The sequence below is a fragment of the Protopterus annectens genome, chromosome 13.part0 (genome assembly GCF_019279795.1).
Source record: "Protopterus annectens isolate FY-2018-M chromosome 13.part0, PAN1.0, whole genome shotgun sequence".
Lineage (NCBI taxonomy): Eukaryota > Metazoa > Chordata > Ceratodontiformes > Protopteridae > Protopterus > Protopterus annectens.
Genome location: NC_056747.1, coordinates 1,161,801,175 through 1,161,822,190, shown reverse-complemented (window position 1 = coordinate 1,161,822,190; position 21,016 = coordinate 1,161,801,175). Strand labels below are relative to the sequence as shown.

General features: G+C 43.0%; 1 protein-coding gene across 6 annotated transcripts in view; it reads left to right on the top strand.

Moving 5' to 3' along the window:
* HDAC5 (histone deacetylase 5) overlaps positions 1-21,016 on the top strand; it is a 2,571,411-nt gene that overhangs the window by 2,282,129 nt on the left and 268,266 nt on the right. For all 6 annotated transcript variants that reach the window (XM_044055165.1, XM_044055164.1, XM_044055163.1 and 3 more), the window contains 2 exons: positions 3,755-3,862; positions 8,860-8,915. In XM_044055165.1, coding sequence (XP_043911100.1) covers positions 3,755-3,862; positions 8,860-8,915 — 164 coding nt within the window. The remainder of the gene's footprint in view (positions 1-3,754; positions 3,863-8,859; positions 8,916-21,016) is intronic.

The following is a 21,016-nucleotide window of genomic DNA, read 5'->3' as shown; positions in this document are numbered from 1 at the left end:
GCTCCTAATGCTCTCTAACTTCCTCCTCCCTTCCTTAGCTTTGGGAATCAACCCAAATGTAATGACTGCAACAGTGAAACACGAAGAACATAGTACAGTTCTGTGCACTTACCATAAATGTAGATGTTGGAGTGTATTGAATGTTGCAGTCCTAGTTACCCTCCCTCCAGCCCCCTGACTTCTGTTGGCTATACTTTTCTTCTTGTTTAGTGTATTTCAGCTTTTTGGTGTATTTGCTTTTTGTTGGAGGTCTATCTTAACATATAATTGCTTTCCATTATGGGGGCACCTGACATCTGGGGCAAGAAAAACTGATGTAATGGTGTCGGCTGCATGTTTTATACCCCTGATGTCATGAAAGAAGAGACAGTATCCGATGCAGGAATCCAAGACTTTGATATTCAGGCCGGCTGAGGGCTACCTGCAGACAGATAACCTAAATGTGATGACTGCAACAGAGAATACACTCGAACATCTACATTTATGGTAAGTGTACACAACTGTACTTTATTATACCATGGAAAATGGTAGTAATTGGGTTCCTGCTTGTAATTTTACATCTTCCATCCCAAGTGTTCTGATATTTTTTTTTTCAGAAATCCACCCTCTTTTGTTATATTTCCCTTCCAGGTCCCCCTGATACATCTTTACTATTGTGTATCAGGTTTCGGTCCCCTCTCATAAATAATGTTCCTTGCTGGAAGTTTATTGCCTCCCCATAATTCTCTTAAGTTTCATAGCTGTTTTATGTGGAATTTAAATATACAGTAATGTAATCCACCTTCCCTGCCAATAACCCTTTATTACCATAAATCTACCATTGTTGTCTTTCTTCTCCCTCTGTATCATTTTTGGATCTCCTCTCCCAAACAATATTATTATTATTACTACTTTTTCCTTTCTCTATGATACTTTGCTGAATAACCATTCTGAAATCTGTTCTTTGCCAAATTCACATGTTCGTTTCTATCTGTGTGTGTCTACTGTAACATTGCTATTTGTACACTGCGCTTTGTAATGTAATTTTATACTGTTTTCCTCTTGTCGATACCTGCAGTGCCATTTACATTCCATGAAATGACTGACTACATAGTAATTCTGATATCATGCTATTACTGTCACATATTTATTATACATAACATTTTTTAATGTGTTTCTGACTTGCAACTTGCATGCACATATTTATGTTTGGCAGGCTGATTTTTTTATGCAGCTGCAGCTTCTCATGACTGTTTGGACCATGACATATTTTCCCAGACTTTTTGTTGCAATAAAAACATTCATATACAAAAACTGTACATTTTCATTTTTATCCCCACCCCTTTTAATACAGCAAACATACACAACTGTATACATTTTCCATTTTTGGGCAGATGTCCCAAATAGACAGCTACACCTACAGGTTTTACCTATTCTAAAGTTAGATTTAATTATGATGAAGATGTGAGTTAGAGCCTGTGTTCCATCTTGCATCCGTTCTTATCCTATGTCAAATTCCCTCCCAGGTGTTAAAAATGACTTGCATAGTCTAAGCTAACTGATTTTTAGCCTTTAGAAAAAGTGCCCTGTCTATGATTAAATTAATAGATTCTACATTGTTGTGATTTATACTGAAGAGGTTGGTGTTACTAGGAAGAATGTATTTGCTTGTATTCCCTTCAGTGTGTCAGACTTCATTTGTTTTACTGCACTATTTATTTCCCTTTTAAATATTAATTTTAATTTTACTCCATACAGATGTTCCAAAGTTCATTGTTCAGTCATTTCTTAGTTAATTTCCCTTGTCTGCAAACAGTTTATTTTTAACTACAAAGCTCTGTCGATAGACAAAAAGACCAGAAAATGGTTCTGCAGTTTCCTGGCATAGCTCATCCCAAATGCTAGAAAACTCATTTTTAAATGATTTTAGTGAAAATGTCTACTGATATGCATAACACCAGGGCAACCACCATAAGTTAATGCAAACGTATGATAGTCCACTTCTACAAGGGCAGCTCTTTAGGCTTGTCTTGCTATGTGAAGGTGCATGGGAATTTGCTAAACCATTCTGCTGTTGTTGTATGGACCTGAACATGCCCTAACATCAGTTTACCAGAACAGCTTTGAATTCACCCAGTAGTATTTCTCCATCCCCTCACCAAACTTTTTTCCATATTGTAGCTTTCACATCACCATCTGTTTTCACTATGCACTTATTGGTTCATTGTAAACAATTTCTGGGAGATGTCTTCATCTTGGCAACTTACTTCACTGTCAGTTATGTCCAGCAACAGGTCCTAGAGTTATAATAATTGGCAGAAGCCATCCTCTGGCCATGGATCTCTGCCATTAAATGATCAGATGAGGTCTTGAATATAGCCAGTGCAGGTTTATTGACTATTGACTCTGTCCTCGTTTGGATCACACTCAGAGTTTTGCTGGTTGTATTAGTTGAACTTACAAGGCACTTACCTTAGCCATTCCCGAGAGGCACTCAGTGCTTGTTTAGGTTGCCCTAGTCTCTTTAGCTGTTGTCCCATCCAGCAAATCTTGCTCATTCTGAAGTGATCAAATGACAGTTTTGTCCTTCTGTTCATCCATTGTTCATTCAGAACATATAGCATTAGTTCTGATGATAAAGTCAGAGCTGAGAGTGAACTTCTTATCAGGCTGCTGTAAGTGCATTTATGAGCTTCCTTTGTTTGAACATGATCTTTGTTAGTTTCGGTCCATGACCTGCACAGACGTCCAGCAGCATCTCACTGTTTGGATGTAACTCTAGGATGATACTTCTCCTGATCACTCCCCTCCATGTGTTTCTGTCATTTCCTGTACTAGTGTTGAGGACTCCCAGTAAGAATACAGTGTCAGTTAGAGACATTGTCTCTAAGAAGTCTATTTTTCATACTGCTTTTTGGTGCTTAAGCACAAACTCACTGCCATATTGAAACAACTATCAATTTCACTGAAAAAAGAAATGCAACTGCATGGTTCTCACCTTGGAACATTTTAGACCATACTCATCCTAGGCATCTTGAAAAGGTGCAAGTCCAGAATAGGAGGGAGATTACCATCGGTTGAGAAGTCTGGTTGTAGAGCCTAAATGCTGGTAGAGATTTGTCAATTTTTGACTGGCATTTTTTCATCCCTGTGCCAGCTCAGATTCCTTCCTGAAGTGACATTTCATGGTCCTAGAGTTAGCTTCCATGTCCATTGTGTAGGCTGATTAAATCCATCATGCTTATGCATGTCACCCAGCTGGCTCAGTAGCTGACCCTGTTCTTTACCTTTTTGGACTGAGTCATTCCCATTTACATAGGTGGCCTAGCCTGCCTCATGCTCTTCTGCAAAGGTCTGATTCTTTAGATGGTCCCTGGTAAACTTAATATTTGCTTGTAATGTCCTTTTAGTTTTAACCAGAACTCTCATAGATCTTCATTTTCAGCTACGCTTTGCCTATCCCATCATCCCAGACCTGCTAGTCAAAAGAATCTCTATGAGGAATACAGTGTTACAGGTGGCATAGTTCTGAGACTTACTGGTGCAGGCAGGTGCCTTTATTACAGCAGTGTGGTGATTCTAGGAGATAACTGAAATATGGAGAGATTTCTGAGAAATCACATAGTGAATGAAGGAGTGTTAAAATGCCACTGATACTTAGAAACACATGGCTAGACTTTGTGAGTTTGTTTCTCAAGTGTACTGGTGGATCCGGTGCATTTGATCTTTAAAATTATTTCAGCATTTTTTTCTGCCTTTTTTTTTTTCTTGGCAGGTGGATAGTGACACAGTGTGGAATGAGATGCATTCCTCCAGTGCAGTGCGGATGGCAGTTGGTTGTGTCATTGAGCTGGCATTTAAAGTAGCATCCGGTGAACTCAAAGTAAGAACAAAGAACATCCATCTTCCACTGATATTGATGTTGTACACACATTTTTTTATGTACAAAATAAATGTAGAATTATATTTCTGCAGTTGATTGATGTAAATGTAAGCTACACACACACACAGTTTTCTCCTTTCCAGTTATCAGTTTGTTGTTCCAAGAAAAAAAGGGTTAATGCATAATGTGATATATTTTAAATGATAAAAAATACTTGTGAGCTTTCACATTATTACTACAATCTTCCTTGCAAACTAGTTGCTGCTCCCCAATTTCTCTTATTTCTTTATTTTCTTAGTTCTTTATTTGTTTTTCTTTAAAACGTATTCACTGTTTTAATGCAGTAATCCATTGTTGAGGTTTTTTAGATACAGCCAGAGTTAAAGCCATATTTTAAATAAGTATATTTTTCATACAGTAGTAATATAGATTACTGTTTTAAAAATTGACTGTAGTACATAAGAGTTACAGACACTATTATGCAGAGGAGTTACATATACAAGAGCAGTTGTGTATACATAGCACAGCTGCCTGAAAAGTTTCACAATGTAGAAAAACTCTGTAATGGTAAGTATAAAGTCTTATTACCTAAGGAAGCTAGTCTTTCATTTTGCCATTGAAAGTGTATACTGGCTGTTTACATTTGAATATCACTGTTCCTTATGCAGTACTGTAGAAAATTATGCTGTGCTTTCTAACAATTTAGTTTTACTTTGAGTCCTGAGAAAAGTGTCATAGTACAAAGCAACTACTTGTTAGCGTGGCTGTGTTGCAAAGAGGGATACAACTGTGACTGTGCCCCAGGCAACCTTTAATAAGTTATCAGTCCCAACTATGAAAAAGCTGACTGGGAGCAGGACAGGAATGGAAGGACTGAACCTTCTTGCATGTGTCATGGTGGGAAGGGGCATATGCCCAGACATGCTTTCTCCATTTGTGCTCGTCAGTGGAGGCTGGACAGCCAGTGGAGGCTTTGATGTCTGAGGGGTTTATATCGCTCATGCAAATGACTGCCAATCCCATAGAATGGCCATTGCACATCCAACCCCATAAATGTCGATGGGAATGTGCAAGGGAGCTGTAGGGCTAAAACAAGGACCTTGATCTGCAGCTGATGGCATAGTGCCAGTAAGCTTGCCTTTGCCGCTAATGGAATAAATGGGACATAGAACTTCTGCCCCTGGGGAATGAATGGATCAGTAGAGGAACCAGGGAGGAGGTTTAATGACCGGAGGACTAGCACAAAAAGCACCCTTGGGGAAACATTTTAATTATTAGAGATCAAGATAACTGTAAACCTAATTCACAAGCTTAACTGTAAAAGGGTGGTGATACAACCTGTCTGAGCTGAACATGATAGTTATGGAGCACATTGTCTACCTTCTATTTTATGCTGTTACTGAGATGGCTCTGCTTCTTGTTTGAACTGATTGCCATCTGCTGTTTATGGTCAATGAGACAGTGAGTAAGTTTTGCACACTAGCATCTTTCATACTTAATTATCTCTTAATTGCTGCTTAAGTATGTAATAAGTCTTCTAGTTCTCACTAGCAAATTCACTTTAAAAAAATAATAGAGAACGAAAAAAGAAAACTGTGTCAGATCTATGTATTCTGTGAAGTCAAGGCTCTGATTCACAGTGACAGGCTGAATCTTAGTCTCAAAAAGTCATTAAAAATGAGAACTGATCTGGGGTGGGGTGCACTTGTGTGTTACTGTTACCCAGAGTCACAGCTGTAGATATTTTAAAGTTAAAAAACACACACACACACACACACACACACACACACACACACACACACACACACACACACAAAAACCTTCATCATTGTGTAACACCGTACCTGACATTGTTGACACTTGCAATGTTTATAAAATTTAAATTAGCTTTCAACTCACATAAGAAACACTTTCCTGCCTTTTGGATAGATCAGCATACAGTGGGTGCCATCTTATGTTTGTGTCTCTGTCCTTTTGCCTGTGTGTCAGTGAAGCGATTTGTTGCCTAGTCTCTCTCTGTCCATGAAAAGGATTTACATAAGACCACATCAGTTGGTCCACTTTGTCCTTCTCCTGTATGCTGCACTTCATAAATATCCTTCAGTAAGTTTCCTGTTTCACTTTTCCTATTCCCTTGGTAGGTATGAGGGTGCCATTCCTTGTCATTGTCTTCCTGAAAGGCCCTTCTTAAGTTATTTTACTTATCTGTTTTCTGTGTTGCTGTTACCTTGTCCTGTAAACCATTTTTTTTTTGTTTTCTTTAATGCAGTTCTTTTCACCCTTTGCCCCCCCCCCCACCTACATTTATTATATCCTTTTATTGTACATTCATTCTCTCTGATACTACTGATCCAACTGCCATCATAAAGGCAGAAGAATTTTCAAAGGCATTTCCTAACTCTTTCCTGATGGCATGTATTGTGTCTAGTTCTGCACCCAGGCTGATATCCCTGCAGAGGCATTCTGCTTTTGAATGCTGCCATCTTGCAGTGACTGCATATGTTTTACACATCTTTCATTGGGCCTATGGCTAGCCATTCATCTTCAGTGGAGGACATCTCTGTGGCAGACCAGACTCTTGCTGCCCTTGGTGAATGAAAGCTTATCTTTGACATTGCAGTCCTTCTTCCTGCTGAATGACTTTCAGATGCTTGACTACTGAACAAACATAAGTCATTGGCAGTGCAGACAGATATACTGCCTCTGCATCAACTGGTCAGTCTTCTGTCCTTTCTTAAAGCATTTTTTTTAAGTCACCCTCCTGTTCCATATTCATAGATTCATAGGTAAGTACTAGGCTATCTGCCCGAGGTCATCTATAAGCCTAGCCAGAATGTGTTGGCTTTCGCTGCCCCCTTAGATTAGTTCCCTGTGCCTCGGTCCAGCAGAGCCATTAGTTCCCTGTGCCTCTGTCCAGCAGAGCCACTGCAGTGATCCCTGGGGTAAATTTTCTGTTTCCCATCAACTCGTCAAGGTTTCTCTTGAAGAGTGTTAATGAGGGGCTCTGCCTAATGTAGATTGGAATCCTGTTCCAAAGCATGAGGAGTCTCTGGGACAGGAATCTATCCCTCCAGCACATCCTATTTATCATTGTGGTGAGGTTTAGATCCCTAGATCATGTGGCTCTTGAGGATTTGTTTTTTTTTAGGTGGAGCATGTCCATCAGTTCTGGGTTGGACATGGCCTTGTATGTCAGGCAGAGATCACCTCTGAGTAAGCAGTATGCAACCAAGTACAGCTGGAGTTACTTCAGTCGGGCTGCATAGGGCATATGTTTGAGGCCAGTAATCCTCTTGGTGAGGTACTTCTGTGGTCTTTCCAGCTGTTGCAGGTGTCTTGTAAGGTACATCCCAAATGGGGCGTTGTACTCTATGATGGGTCTGATGAGTAGAGGGGCGCAATAACCTCTTTTGTTCTAGATGCAAACCCTCTTGTGATTAGGTGGGCCACATAGAAGGATTTTCTAACCACCTTGGCAATATGATTATCAAAGGAGAGATTACTATCTACTTGGGTCCCCAGATCCCTTATTACATTTTCTGTATTTAGGGGGACTACCATGTATGTGGTAGTTCGCCGGTACTTTTTTTCCCAGAGGGGATGACTATGCACTTTTTGGCATTTAGCTTGAGGCCATGATTTTGACACCAAGTATCCGTCTCAGTGAGACCCTTCTGGAGGATGTCTGTATCAGCTGGAGAGTCAGCTATGGCCCCCAGTTTGCAGTTGTCTGCGAACTTGGTCAGCCATAGTCCTCCTGTGCTTGCCTGTACCTCTGAGAAGTATATACCGAACAGGAGGGGTCCCAGGACTGAGCCTTGGGGGATGCCACTTGTAACTGGTTTAGAGTTGGACCTAGAGCCTGCAACTCTCACCGTGTAGGTTCTATCCATAAACCAATTGGCAACCCATCTCATGATGTAGGGGTTTATGTTCAGGCTGGTGAGCTTGTCTATAATACCAGAATGGGGAATGGTGTTGAAAGCCTTTGCGAGGTCTAGGTAGGCTGTGTGGACCTCCTTTCCATCGTCTAAAGCCTTGGTAACTGTCACAAAGAAGTCCACAAGGTTTATGAGGCATGATCTGTCCTTAACAAAGCCAAACTGGGTAGGGTCCAATGTTTGAAGGTTCCCAATGTCTCTGTTAATGAATTCCATGATGATGCGCTCCATAGCCTTGCAGACCAGGCTAGTCAGGCTTATAGGGTGATAGTTCCCGGGGTCCGTTGTGGCTCTGCCTTTGTGGAGCGGGATAACTGTTGCTGTGCGCCACTCTGTGGGTACGTAGCCTGTAGAGAGGCTGAGTTTGAACAGTATGTTTAGGTGAGGGGTAGTTCATTTTGGAGCTTGTGTAAGACACAGCCTGGGACGACTTCTGGTCCCATTGAAGCTGTAATTTTGGCTTTGGATAGGGCTGTTTTAACCTGTATGTCAGTGACTGCCGGGGCACTACATTCTTCTGGTATGGTTATGGGCCCTTTAGGGGGTGAGAGGGGGGTGAAGTTTGCACTAAACCTGTCTGCCAGAATGTTGGCAATATCAGTCGGTTCAGTGTATTTTGTGCCATTCTGCACTAATATTTCATCAAGTGTTTGGAGTCCATTTGTTTATTAACTCATTGTTTGATGACATGCTTCTAAATGTTTTTGTCCCCATCCCACTAAGGCTCAGTGCCTGAAACATGAACCTCTTTATTCACCAATTCCTTGTTGTTACTATTCTCTGCCCTTCATAGCTGCTTTCCCTTTTCAGAGTCCATGTCACACTTGCTATGTAGAGCTGCAGATTTGACTATTACACACTAATACTTTGAACCAGTTGCTGCAACTTAGTGGTGTTCATTTACAGTGATTTTGAACATTAAAATTAGATTGAAAAGGACTTTTCTGAACTGTATAATTCTACATTGAGAAATGACAGTAAATCAGTGTGAATTTGTACATCTGTTAAGCATGTTTCACCTGGATTCATTGATGTGATTTATCTGTTCCTCTCTAGAATGGGTTTGCCATAGTCAGACCTCCTGGACATCATGCAGAAGAAGCTACAGCCATGTAAGTTATGTTTAATAACCATGAAAAATGTTAATGTAAGTCTTTGGTAAGACAAATCCCTGAATGACAATCTTACTTCTTATGTAAAGTTGTTTCAGCTAAATCCCTATCTTCTCCCTAGCAGTAAGAGCTCAGGTTGTTAACTGTGTCATGGAGAGAGGAATATTGAGCTGTGATTATTAGGGTCACTCGGCATTGAAGACTTTGAAACATGTTAATCTGCAGAGTACAGATGACACCCCAGTGGTGGTGGTTAGAGCTGGTATTAAGCTGTGGAAGTAAATATCTGGCAAAATAAACAATTTATGTCCAAGTTGTTGGGCAGTTATGTTGCCCCTTTTTTAGAAAGTGAAGTGCAGACCTTCTTGTTAACCAGGTAAACCCTCTAGGTAGAAGTTTCCATTTTCAGGGCTGACCAGGAAGCACTGTCTAAATGACTTGCTGAAAGGAAACTGAAGGGATTAAACTTAGATACACAATGTGAAGCTTAATAGGAGCTCATAGTCTTAACCCTCTGAACTAAACTGCTTCTCTCTGGGGAAGTCTATAGATGATCACTCTAGCAAGGACAGATCTTTTCTGCCTTGTTTCAAGACTATTGCTACTGTACCCAGTTTGATCCATTCCTTCCTGCAGTTCTGTACACATCTTTACCTAGCACAGTGTAAACATCGTTAGTTGTAGGTAGTCAGGATCTGAGTTTTGCTGTGCTTCAGGGTTTCTTCTGTTAAGTCTCATCTTCCTGTGATCTTTTAAAGCTGATACTTCTGGTACTTCTTGGGACTTGTTCCTGAGGTGTACCGTGATGAAATGTGTTCCTGTAAAGATTTTGCATTTGTGCAAGGACTTTGTTACAGTGGTAGACTTCATGGAATTTGTGTGGCTAGCATCATGTTATTTATTCCACTGCATGTGAAATTGCATTTTTTAAGATTAGTCTGTCTGGCTACTCATTTGGTTATGCTTTTAAAGGCTCCCAAAGAAATAAAATTGAGGCATCTTCTGGTGCCAGACCCCCAAAAGTTGTCAGGTCGGAGCTGACTGATTCTTTGGCTTCATCGATATCTTCAATTTCAGCTCTGTGTCCCTTGGAACTTATTATCATTGAAGACAAGTTGACTGGGTACCTGATTCGAGGTACCTCTTCTGCAGGGAGCTTTCAAGATTTCCATCTTGACCCTCATCTCATTCTTCAATCAGGTTCTTCAGGAGCACATCTGACTTGGAGTTGGATCATATGCTGAGGGCATTTATCATGGGTGTCCTTTTGTCCCTCTTCCACTACGAAGGTGGACTAGGCCACTCCCTTATCCCATTAACTTGCTTCTTACTCAGTCAAGCCTTCAAATCCAGTGGTATTGTGGCCAGCCGCCCAGCCAGAGTCAGTGTCATCAATGCCAAGTGCAGTCCTGCCTTTGGGTGTGAAGTTTTCCAATCAAATTCACTGATTTCGGAGGCTGTCAGATTTGATGAGTGCTTTTCTGGTCTGATGTCTCAACATTGACACTTTGGTACAGACTTCAGACCCATTGCATATGGTGCCAATCTCCTCCTTGGGTCCATCTGCCAGATTCAGGGATTCCTTCTGCAAGGCCTCCAATCTCTTTTACGGAAAGCACATCGCCAGCACCTATTGGAGTTTTCTTGGATCAGGTGGGCATAGGCTCAGCCTTCGAGGTTATGGGGATGATCATAGCTACTGCAAAGACCCCACTGGTGTTGGCTTCCCCCACAGACACCCTTCCATCTATGTCCCAATTCTCATCCTTCCCTGGGTCAGAGACAATGTTCTCAAACTTATTGCCTTACCACAGCAAGAGTCCTTTGAAGACTCAGATTACCCATCGCCTGAGGTTCTGAAGAAAAGGACATGCAAGCGAATATACATTGACCCCAGATGAGTTGGTCATTTCAGATGCTGACCAGGAAGATTCAAAGGGATAACCCCATACCCTCCTGAAAAACCTCAACTTTAGTGAGGTTTTAGTGGAAAATTGGCCCATAGATCCTCCACCCTCTAAAGTCAAGTTTGGCTTGGTCCCTCTACTTCTTGGTTGGATGTTCTTCGTGTTTCACTGTTGCAGTCATTACATTGGGGTTATCTGCTTGCAGGTAGCCCTCAGTCGGCCTGATTAACAAAGTCTTGGGTCCTGCGTCGATTGCTGTCCCTTCTTACATGACGTCAGGTCGTCAGAGGTATAAAACATGCAGCCAACGCCATTACATCAGTCTTTCTTGCCATGCGGTGCCCGAAGCAGAAGCAGTTCGTAAGTGCCGGTCGGCCGACTCCTGAAATTTTCATTTTCGAGTTTCAGATCCGAAGTCTTCAACTAAAGCTAAGTACCCCATTGGGGAAACTTTCTTGCTCCTTACCGATGTCAGTAAAAGTTAATAATTGCATTACTTGTGGAACGCAAATACCTCATAAAGATTTTCATTCGTACTGTATTCCTTGCCTAGGCTCTGACCACGACCTACCTTGCTGTCAGTTTTGTGCCTTATTTAATCAGTGCACTGTCCGTCATCGGTATATTTTCGCCTCTAAATATTTCGGTTCTTGGTTTAATTATCCAGAAATGTCGTTGGTTAGCCATCCGACTACCGGGATTCCAAAAAAATGCAAAGATAAAGACAGAGACAGGCCACCGAGGTCCAAAACTGCTGACGACGCTTCTCCTAAGCCAGTTGCCAGTTCGCCGGTACTCAGTGAGGCGCTTCTGCAGCCCCTGATACCCATTACTTCTGATTCGCAGGCCTCTACTGAGACCCATTCAGAGTCTGGTATGCCGCGAGATGCTTCTAACATGGATGGGTCCGGAGCCGCTGTGCAGGCACCGGCTTCTGAGGGTGTATTCAGGCATACGGACTTGCATATTAAACTGATGCCTCCTTCTTTACTTGGGCCTAAATCTCGAACCATGCCTAAAAATGACACCCAGGCCACATGCTCAGGCCTCTATGCCTAAAAAACAAATGATAAGAATGGCTTAAGATTTAATAACTCTAATCAGGGGTAGCCAACCCTCCCCCCTTCTAAGAGGCCTTGGACTGAAGTTGATTATGAATCTTCTGACCAGGATTCTGTTTTTTCTGATTCTTCTGATGATCTGGATTTTCCCTTATCTACTTATGAAGATTCGGATGCAGGGGACTTCATTCCCTCTGCTTCCCCTCCTGAGGATTTTTCTTTTGGGGAAACCTAACATACCCTAAGAGAGCATTTCCACTGGGAAAGCCAGGATTTTTCTGATTCAAAAAAGAGGCTTAGGGATTTCCTTCTCCTACCTCAGCATAGGCCTTTAGCTATTCCTCCTGTACTAGACATTGTTGATGATGCTTTCTTCGGAATCTAGTTTGGCCCCTGATTCCTTGCCTCCTGCTCCCAGAAAACCTGACAGATACTACAGGGTACCTGAGTCCCACAAGTTCCTTTTTAAAAATCATATTGCAGATCCAGAGACTATTTCACAGGGGTCCAAGGGCATTAAGGCTTCTACGGATAAACATCCTACCCCTTCTGATAGAGACTCCAGGGCGCTGGATAGATGGGGTAAGAAGGTTTACACTTCTGCAAACTTGACCATTAGGTCTTTAAACTGCCAGTTTCATATGTTAAAGTATCAGCAACATGTTATTGGACTGCTTAAACAGAAAATTATGTTGATTCCTGACTGTGTGGAAAGTAAAGAATTACAGGATTTAATGCATTCTGCTGAACAAGTTGGAAAACATACTTTGCGATCTGGTTTTGATTCATCAGAGGCCTCTTGCAGGGCTACTGTTACTGAGTCTTTGCTCAGAAGGCATGCTTGGCTTAAGGAGCAATCTTTGCCTGATCATTTTAAAGCTAAATTATTGGATGCTCCCTTAAACCAGGACCGCCTGTTTGGCAACAAGGCTGAGGAAGTTCTTAAAAAGATGGAAGATAAAGCTAAATCTATGCAAACTGTTAACGATTTCTTACAAGTTCAGCCTCCTAGATTTAGTAGGCACTGGCCCTCTAAGAATTGGTCCTTTCCAGCCCCTTTCAGGTCTTCTCAAGCCAAACCCAGACACAGCAAAAAACCCAGGTTTCAGTCCCAGGGGACACATAGAACTAAGCAGTGGGGGGCCTCCACTTCCAAATCTGGGAATAATGACTTCCCCATATGGTAAACTGTCTCAATGACTTCCTTTTAAAATTTCGAAGCATTTATCAACTGACTGCCCCTTTGGGGGAAAAGATTGCTCTTCGTGCAAAGAATTGGGAACTCATTACCCAGGACAAATGGGTTTTAAGTATAGTGTCCCAGGGATACAGATTTCACTTCCACACATTGCCAGCACCAAGCGGGTGGCAGGACCTACCCCCAAATCAGTGGGCAGAGGCTCAAAAACAAGTACTTTCTCTCTTAAGCATGGGGGCTATTCACCTGGTACCAGAAGAGGAAAAAGGACAAGGTTTCTACTCGAGACTTTTCCTGGTACCCAGAAAAGACAATTCATGGCGTCCTATCCTGGACCTGTCTACTCTAAACACCTTTTTGGAGATTCCAAAATTCAAGATGCTGACTCTTCACCAATTACTTCCTATGCTAGGCAAAGATGCCTGGTTGGCAACACTAGACTTAAAAGAAGCATACCTGCACATCCCAATCAGGGAATCTTGCAGAAGATACCTACGCTTCAAAGCAGGCTACACGCACTGTCAGTTCTCTGCACTGCTATTTGGCTTATCTACTGTGTCCAGGGTATTCACAAAGTGCCTAGCTCCAGTTATTGCATTTTGCAGACAAAGAAATATTCAAATATACCCATACCGGGACGTTTGTCTAATTCAGGCAGAAAGCCAGGGCATACTTTTGAATCATCTGGCCTTTGTACAAAGGGTTCTAACTTGTCTGGGGTACACCATAAACAAAAAGAAATCACACCTGGTACCCTGTCAACAAATTATATTCCTGGGAGCAAGCTTGAATACAACTTCCCAGATGGCTTTCCTCATGCCAGATAAACAAATTCATTTGACAACCTACTTCAAACAAGTGGCCACAAAAACCCTGCTATCTGCAAGACCAATACTGCAAGTCTTGGGGTTCATGGCCTCCTGCTTTCTAATAATTCCATATGCAAGCCTGCATATGAGGAAACTACAGTGGTATCTAAAAAGCCTATGGTGTCAACACTCTCAGGATCTAGAAGCAATGATTCATATCATACCTTGCCTACACCTAGAGTTCCTTTGGTGGGCAGAGGCCTGCCACCAAAACAAGGGTCTACCTTTCACACCACCCCCTGCCACCCAAACCCTAACAACAGACGCACTCCTCAAAACCGCGGTGGAATCCTTCAAAGCCCCCGGGCCTGTGGAATCCTTCAAAGCCCCCGGGCCTGTGGAAAATATGGCCCAGACTGCAGAATCCTTTATAAACGCATTCTATGAACACCTTCAGGAATGCATGGATCATGCAATCCCAAATAAAACCAAGACCCAATCCTCCAAAGGCAGACGTCCTGTCTGGTGGACCCCAGCCATAAACAAACTATACAATAGAAGGAGGAAGCTACTACATGATAGAGCAAAATCCCAAAAAGGGAAGGCATGTCTGATCTGTATTAGCAAAAAACTAAGGGCACTCATAAAATCGTTTAAGGCCAGCTTCGAGAGAAAAATTGCACAGGAGACTAAGGATAATCACAAGGCTTTCTTTAGTTATGTTAGTAACCTGGGTGGGAATTCCCAGATATGCTCAGAATTAGTCCAAAATGACAAAAAATACACTGAACCCACAGACATTGCCAACATGCTAGCTGACAGGTTCAGCGCAAACTTCTCCCCCCTCTCCCCACCAAAAGGGCAAATATCTATCCCAGCAGAGTGCTTGCCCCCCTGACATCTCAGATGCTCAGGTAAGAGCTGCCCTCTCCAAAGCAAAAAACACAGCATCAATGGGACCAGACGGTGTCCCGGGCTGCGTCCTACATGAACTCCAAGAAGAGCTAAACCCAAACATAAAACGACTATTCAGTCTCAGCCTTACTACAGGATATGTACCCAAAGAGTGGCGTACAGCAACAGTGGTCCCTCTCCACAAAGGTGGTGCCTCAACGGATCCTGGAAACTATCGCCCCATAAGCCTGACTAGCTTGGTCTGCAAAGCTATGGAAAGGATCATCATGGACCTCATAAATAAAGATATTGGGGACCTACAGACACTGGATCCAACCCAGTTCAGCTTTGTTAAGGGCAGATCCTGCCTCTTAAACCTGGTTGATTTCTTTGAAACAGTCACCAAGGCCATTGACGAGGAGAAGGTGGTCCACACAGCCTACCTGGACCTCGCAAAAGCCTTCGATACAATACCCCACTCGAGCATTATAGATAAGCTCACCAGCTTAAATATAAACCCCTATGTCACTAGATGAGTTGCAAACTGGCTCAGGGACAGAACCCACATGGTTAGAATTGCTGGAGCCATGTCAGACTCCAAATCAGATTACAAGTGGCGTCCCACAAGGCTCAGTCCTGGGACCTCTCTTGTTCGGTATATATTTCTCGGAGGTACAGGCCAACACGGAAGGACTGTGGCTGACCAAGTTCACAGATGACTGCAAACTGGGCGCCATAATCGACTCTCCAGCCGACACAAGCATCCTCCAAAAGGGCCTCATAGAAACAGACAACTGGTGCCAAAGCCATGTCCTAAAGCTAAACGCCAAATAGTGTATAGTCATCCCCTTTGGCAAAAACAAAGGGCCCACAAATTACCACATAGGTGGTAATCCATTAAGTACAGAAGAAGTAATTAGGGACCTGGGGACCCAAGTTGATAGCAATCTCTCATTTGACAACCACGTGGCCAAAGTGGTTAGAAAAACATTTTATATAGCCCCACCTAATCATGAAGGGATTCACATCTAGATCAGGGGAGGTCATCGTGCCTCTTTATTTATCCCTCATCAGGCCCATAATTGAGTACAATGCCCCTTTTGGGATGTACCTTACCAGACACCTGCAGCAACTGGAAAGACCCCAAATGTACCTCACCAAGAGTATCAAAGGGCTCAAACAGATGCCATATGCTGCCCGGTTAAAGAAACTCCAGCTCTACTCAGTGGCATACCGCCTGCTCAGAGGCGATCTGTGCCTGACGTATAAAGCCATGTCCAACCCGGAATTAATGGACATGCTGCACCTCAGAAAATCCAAATCCCATCGAGCCACGTGCTCGTGAGACTTGAACCTCAGCACTGAAATAAATAGGACATGCTGGAGGGACAGATTCATAACCCAGAGGCTCCCTTCACTCTGGAATAAAATCCCAGTCGAGGTTAGGCAGAGTCCCCTCACTGAGTCTCTTCAAGAGGAATCTTGATGAGTGGATGGGAGATCGTAGGTTTACCCCAGGTATCACTTCTGTGTCACTGTTAGACAGAGGCACAGTATACTAACCTCGAAAAAGGGCATAGCAAAATTCATTTAAAATGGGTGGCAAAAGCCAAACACACTCTGGCTAGGCTTATAAATGCCCTAGGGCAGATAGCCTAGTATGAACCTATGAATCAGACTATGCATGGGGGCTCACCTGGCAGGGAAGTGCATTCAGGGCAAATGGAACTCAAGTCAAATGCACATGCATATCAATCAAAAAGAAATGTTAGCTATGCAGAATGCTCTGACAGCCTTCAAGAACCACATTCTTCCAGGACAACTAATGGTAAAGACGGACAACACCACTGTTATGTGGTACATAAACAAGCAGGGGGGTACACATTCTTACCATCTCTGCAGACTAGCCATGGCATTGTGGAACACAGCCTTGAGCTACCAAGTGCACCTACAAGCTCAATTCCTGCCAGAAAAATTAAATAGACTGGCAGATGGACTAACCAGAAACTTCATGGACCCACACGAGTGGAAACTAGAACCAAGGATCTTCAACATGTTGACAAACAAATGGGAGAGCCCAGATATAGACTTGTTTCTTCTCCCCAAAACTACCAATTGGATAAATTTTGCACAAGCACTCCCCACAAACAAGCCTGGAAAGTGGATGCTCTGTCCTTCAGCTGGAAAAAGCTATCAGTCTATGTCTTCCCCCCTCTGCCTCTGCTCTCCAAAGTACTATTAAAAATCAAACAGGACAAACCAAAGATGATTTTGATTACTCCAGACTGGCCGCACCAGCACTGGTACCCCCTCCTGCGCAGTGTGTCACGGTTATCCCCATTGCACCTGCTTCAGACTCCTTCCCTGTTGTCTCAGCAGGAGAACCAGATACTGCACCCTCAGCTTCTAACACTGAACCTTGCAGCCTGGCTAATTACATAATCTCTCCTTTACCATCCCTCAACCTGTGATGGATATCATTTTAGAGGCAAGGAAGCCTAGTACTAGAAAATCTTATTCTGAAAAATGGAAAAGATTCTGTGCCTGGAACCAATCTCAAGGGATGAGCACAGCAGCACCCAACTTACCTCAGATTTTACAATACTTAACTGAGATGCTTCACAAGGGCCTGTCTTTTTCCTCCATTAAAATCCACGCCTCAGCCATTTCAGCTCATTATAACACTGAACCTCCCATCTTCTCTCATCCACTGCTCAAGCAGTTCCTCAGAGGGACCAAAAATTTGAGACCACCCAGGAGAACTCCAACCCCAGCCTGGGACTTTAGCTTTGTTTTGGATAAACTCACTCTACCTCCTTTCGAGCCATCTGCTACTGCAGACTTAAAATTTCTTTCTTGGAAAATAGCTTTCCTTTTAGCAATCACTTCAGCTAGAAGGGTATCTGAATTACAGGCTCTTATGGCAGTGGAGCCTTTCATCATCTTTCATGCAGACAGGGTGTCCCTCAGAACCAATCCATTCTTCATGCCCAAGGTGGTATCCAGTGTGGCTTTAATCATTCCATTCATTTGCCAACCTTCTTTCCCAATCCACAGAACAAAGGGGAACAGGTACTGCATTCCTTAGATGTGCACAGACAACTTAGATTCTACTTGGACAGGACTAAACCTCAAAGGAAACCTGAACAACTGCTGGTGGCATTTGCTGCAGGGGCAGAGGGGAAGGCTATTTCAAAGCATACCATTTCTAAATGGATTGGCCATTGCATTCTTTTCTGCTATAAGCACCATGGAAAACCTATCCCCTAGGGGATCAGACCTCACTCCACCAGGGCTGCATCTACCTCTACAGCCTTTCTCAGAGGCGTCCCTACCAGGGACATCCTAGAAGCTGCTACCTGGAGTTCTGTACATACTTTCACCAAGCATTGTCATTTTCCAATTTTCTCTAAATCCAGAGCTGGCTTTGCCACTGCAGTCTTGCAGGGTCTTATAGCTGGTCGTAATGCTATCTAAATTCCTCCTCCCAACCATAGCTTTGGGAATCTATCCAAATGTAATGACTGCAACAGTGAAACATGAAGAACATAGTACAGTTGTGTATGCCTACTGTAAATGTAGATGTTCGAGTGTATTCACTGTTGCAGTCCTAGTTACCCTCCAGCCCCCCTAATTTTTTTTGGCTATACCTCTACTACGCTTAAAAGCCTTTTTTGTGAATTTGCTTTTTTGTTGGAGGTATATCATTGTACTTTTATATTTAATTGCTTCCCATTAGGGGGGCACCTGACATCTGGGGCAAGAAAAACTGATGTAATGGCGTCGGCTGCATGTTTTATACCCCTGATGACCTAACGTCATGGAAGAAGGGACAGCAACCGACACAGGACCCAAACCTTTGTTAATCAGGCCAACTGAGGGCTACCTGCAAGCAGATAACCCAAATGTAATGACTGCAACATTGAATACACTCGAACATCTACATTTATGGTAAGCGTACACAACTGTACTTTCTGCCAGCAGCCCACATGATCAATGTGGCCTGTAGGAGATCCCAAATCTTCATAAAGTGCCCTGATAAAGTCTGACAAGAATTCTATTGCACCCCAAGGACAGGCTGTTTTGATCCCAGTTTCCCTTGGTTAAGTCTGTTATTGTGGCAGTGATAACTGAAAAGGAACTGACAGAAGATACAGCCACTGTGCGTCCACTGAACAGGGTGTGTAGCATGATGGACAGGATGGGGAAATGGGCATATGCTTCAGGCACCTTTGGTTTACAGGCTTTGAACTATGCCACGCGCATGAACTGGTTTCAGAGACAGTTGACAGAGCAGGCCTTAACCTCTCTGAAGAGGCTACCCATTCCTGACGCTAAAAAACAGCTACAGGCCACCTTGGGTATGATGTTTACTATTGCTTGTGTGTCCATGTGGGTCATACATAATGTTACTAACTCAGCAGGGAGAGCAGCGATCACAGGCATCATGATGAGATCTCATGTCTGGCTTTGCTTCTGTGATTTTGGGGACAATTTCAAAGCATCCTTTACCAGTGCTCCTTATGATAGATCATTTTTGTTTGGTCCATTGTTTAATGAAAGAATGTAAAGGTGCAAACAATGAGAAGACACGGTCTTCTCTAGATGTTAAGTTTGAGGCCCTGCAGCAGTCTTATAGTAGGAACTAAAAGGGTTCTAAGTTCTTATGATTTAGAAAATCCTGCTATCAACCCTTTGAGTCCACGTCTGACAGGGGCAGACCTGACAGAGGAGGCCCCTTTAATGGACACTGACCCAGAGGTAATGAATGTCCACAGAGTCAGGGATATTGTGGGCCCATCTTTGATATGCAGTATAATCATTCTTGAAGGGCTGCCTGACTGCTCCCCTCTGGAGGCAGTTGGGTAATTTATCCCTCTGCCTGCTTGCATGGATTGCCATCATTCAGGATTCTTGAGTCATGTGAATAATATCCAGAGGCTGTTACATTCCCTTTTCTCATAAACCTCCCCTTCCCAAATGGCCACTCCCAAAAGTACCACCTCACCAGCAAGAGGTGGCCAGAAGACAAATCTTATCTCTTCTTCAAAAGAAAGCCATCAAAGAGGTCTTGCTAGACCAGGCAAGATCAAATTACTATTCCAGGTTCTTTTTGCTTCCGAAGAAAAAAAAGGACCTCAAGCCAATGTTGGACCTAAGCAAGCAAAACCAGTATGTCAAAAAGGCCCACTTCAGAATGGTCACCATGCAGTTAGTTTTGCTCTGCTTACAGGTAAATGACTGGATTTGCTTGATTAACCACCGGGATGCTTAATGCATAACAAAGTAGAAAAAATATGTAGAAGGTGTCTGCACTTCCATATAGTGGCAAGTCACTTCCATTTCAGAACCCTGCTCTTTGTTTCACCACAGATTCTGGGTTTTTATCAAGTGCATGCCATTGGGAGCAGCAAACTTGAGGCTGGGCAGGATCAAGGTGTTACGATAGCTAGATGACTGACTCCTTGCTGTCATGTTGAGAGAATCTGTTGTCATGGCCAGAGACTTGCTTGCTTTTCCTCTGCATATCCTTTGGGTTTTCCATTAACTACAAGAAATAGGTATGGAGTTCAGTCATTAAGACTTGCAGTTGGAACATGCTTTACTTCGCATCTCCTCCTGTAGTTCTTTTTGTAAGGGTTTTAGGCCAAATGGCTTCTTCTGTTGTGATGGCTTGCCTAGTACTGTTCAATATGAGAATTCTGCAGTGACTGCTACGAGAGCAATAGTCACAACTGGCAAGTTCATTGGCAATGCCCATTCTAATTACCAATCATTGCAGGAATCAACTTCATTGGTGGTTAACCTCTCCATTGATCTTGCAGTGTGGCACCCTTTCTGTTGCCTCCTCCCCATTAGCAGTAGTAGCCAAAGACACCTCCTCTTTGGGATGGTGGGCCAACGTTCACATCAGTGTTTTGGAGATGAGAGCAGTCCTCTTAGCATTGCAGAAACTGCACAACTTCTTGCCTCCAAAGATGATGTCCTTCCAAAAGAACAACATGAATATAGCTTACTACTTGAGCAAATAGGGAGTAACCAAATCCTACCCTCTATGCCAGGAAGCAGAGAGAGTGTGACAGTGGGTGATAATTTATTTCTTGACAACAACACATTCCTGAGAGTACCAACTGTCTTGCCAGAAGGCTCAACAAATGTATTCTTTTGCCTCAAGATTAGTTTCTCAGTTCAGAGGTGGACCATCAAGTCTTTCACCAATGGGGCTGTCCTT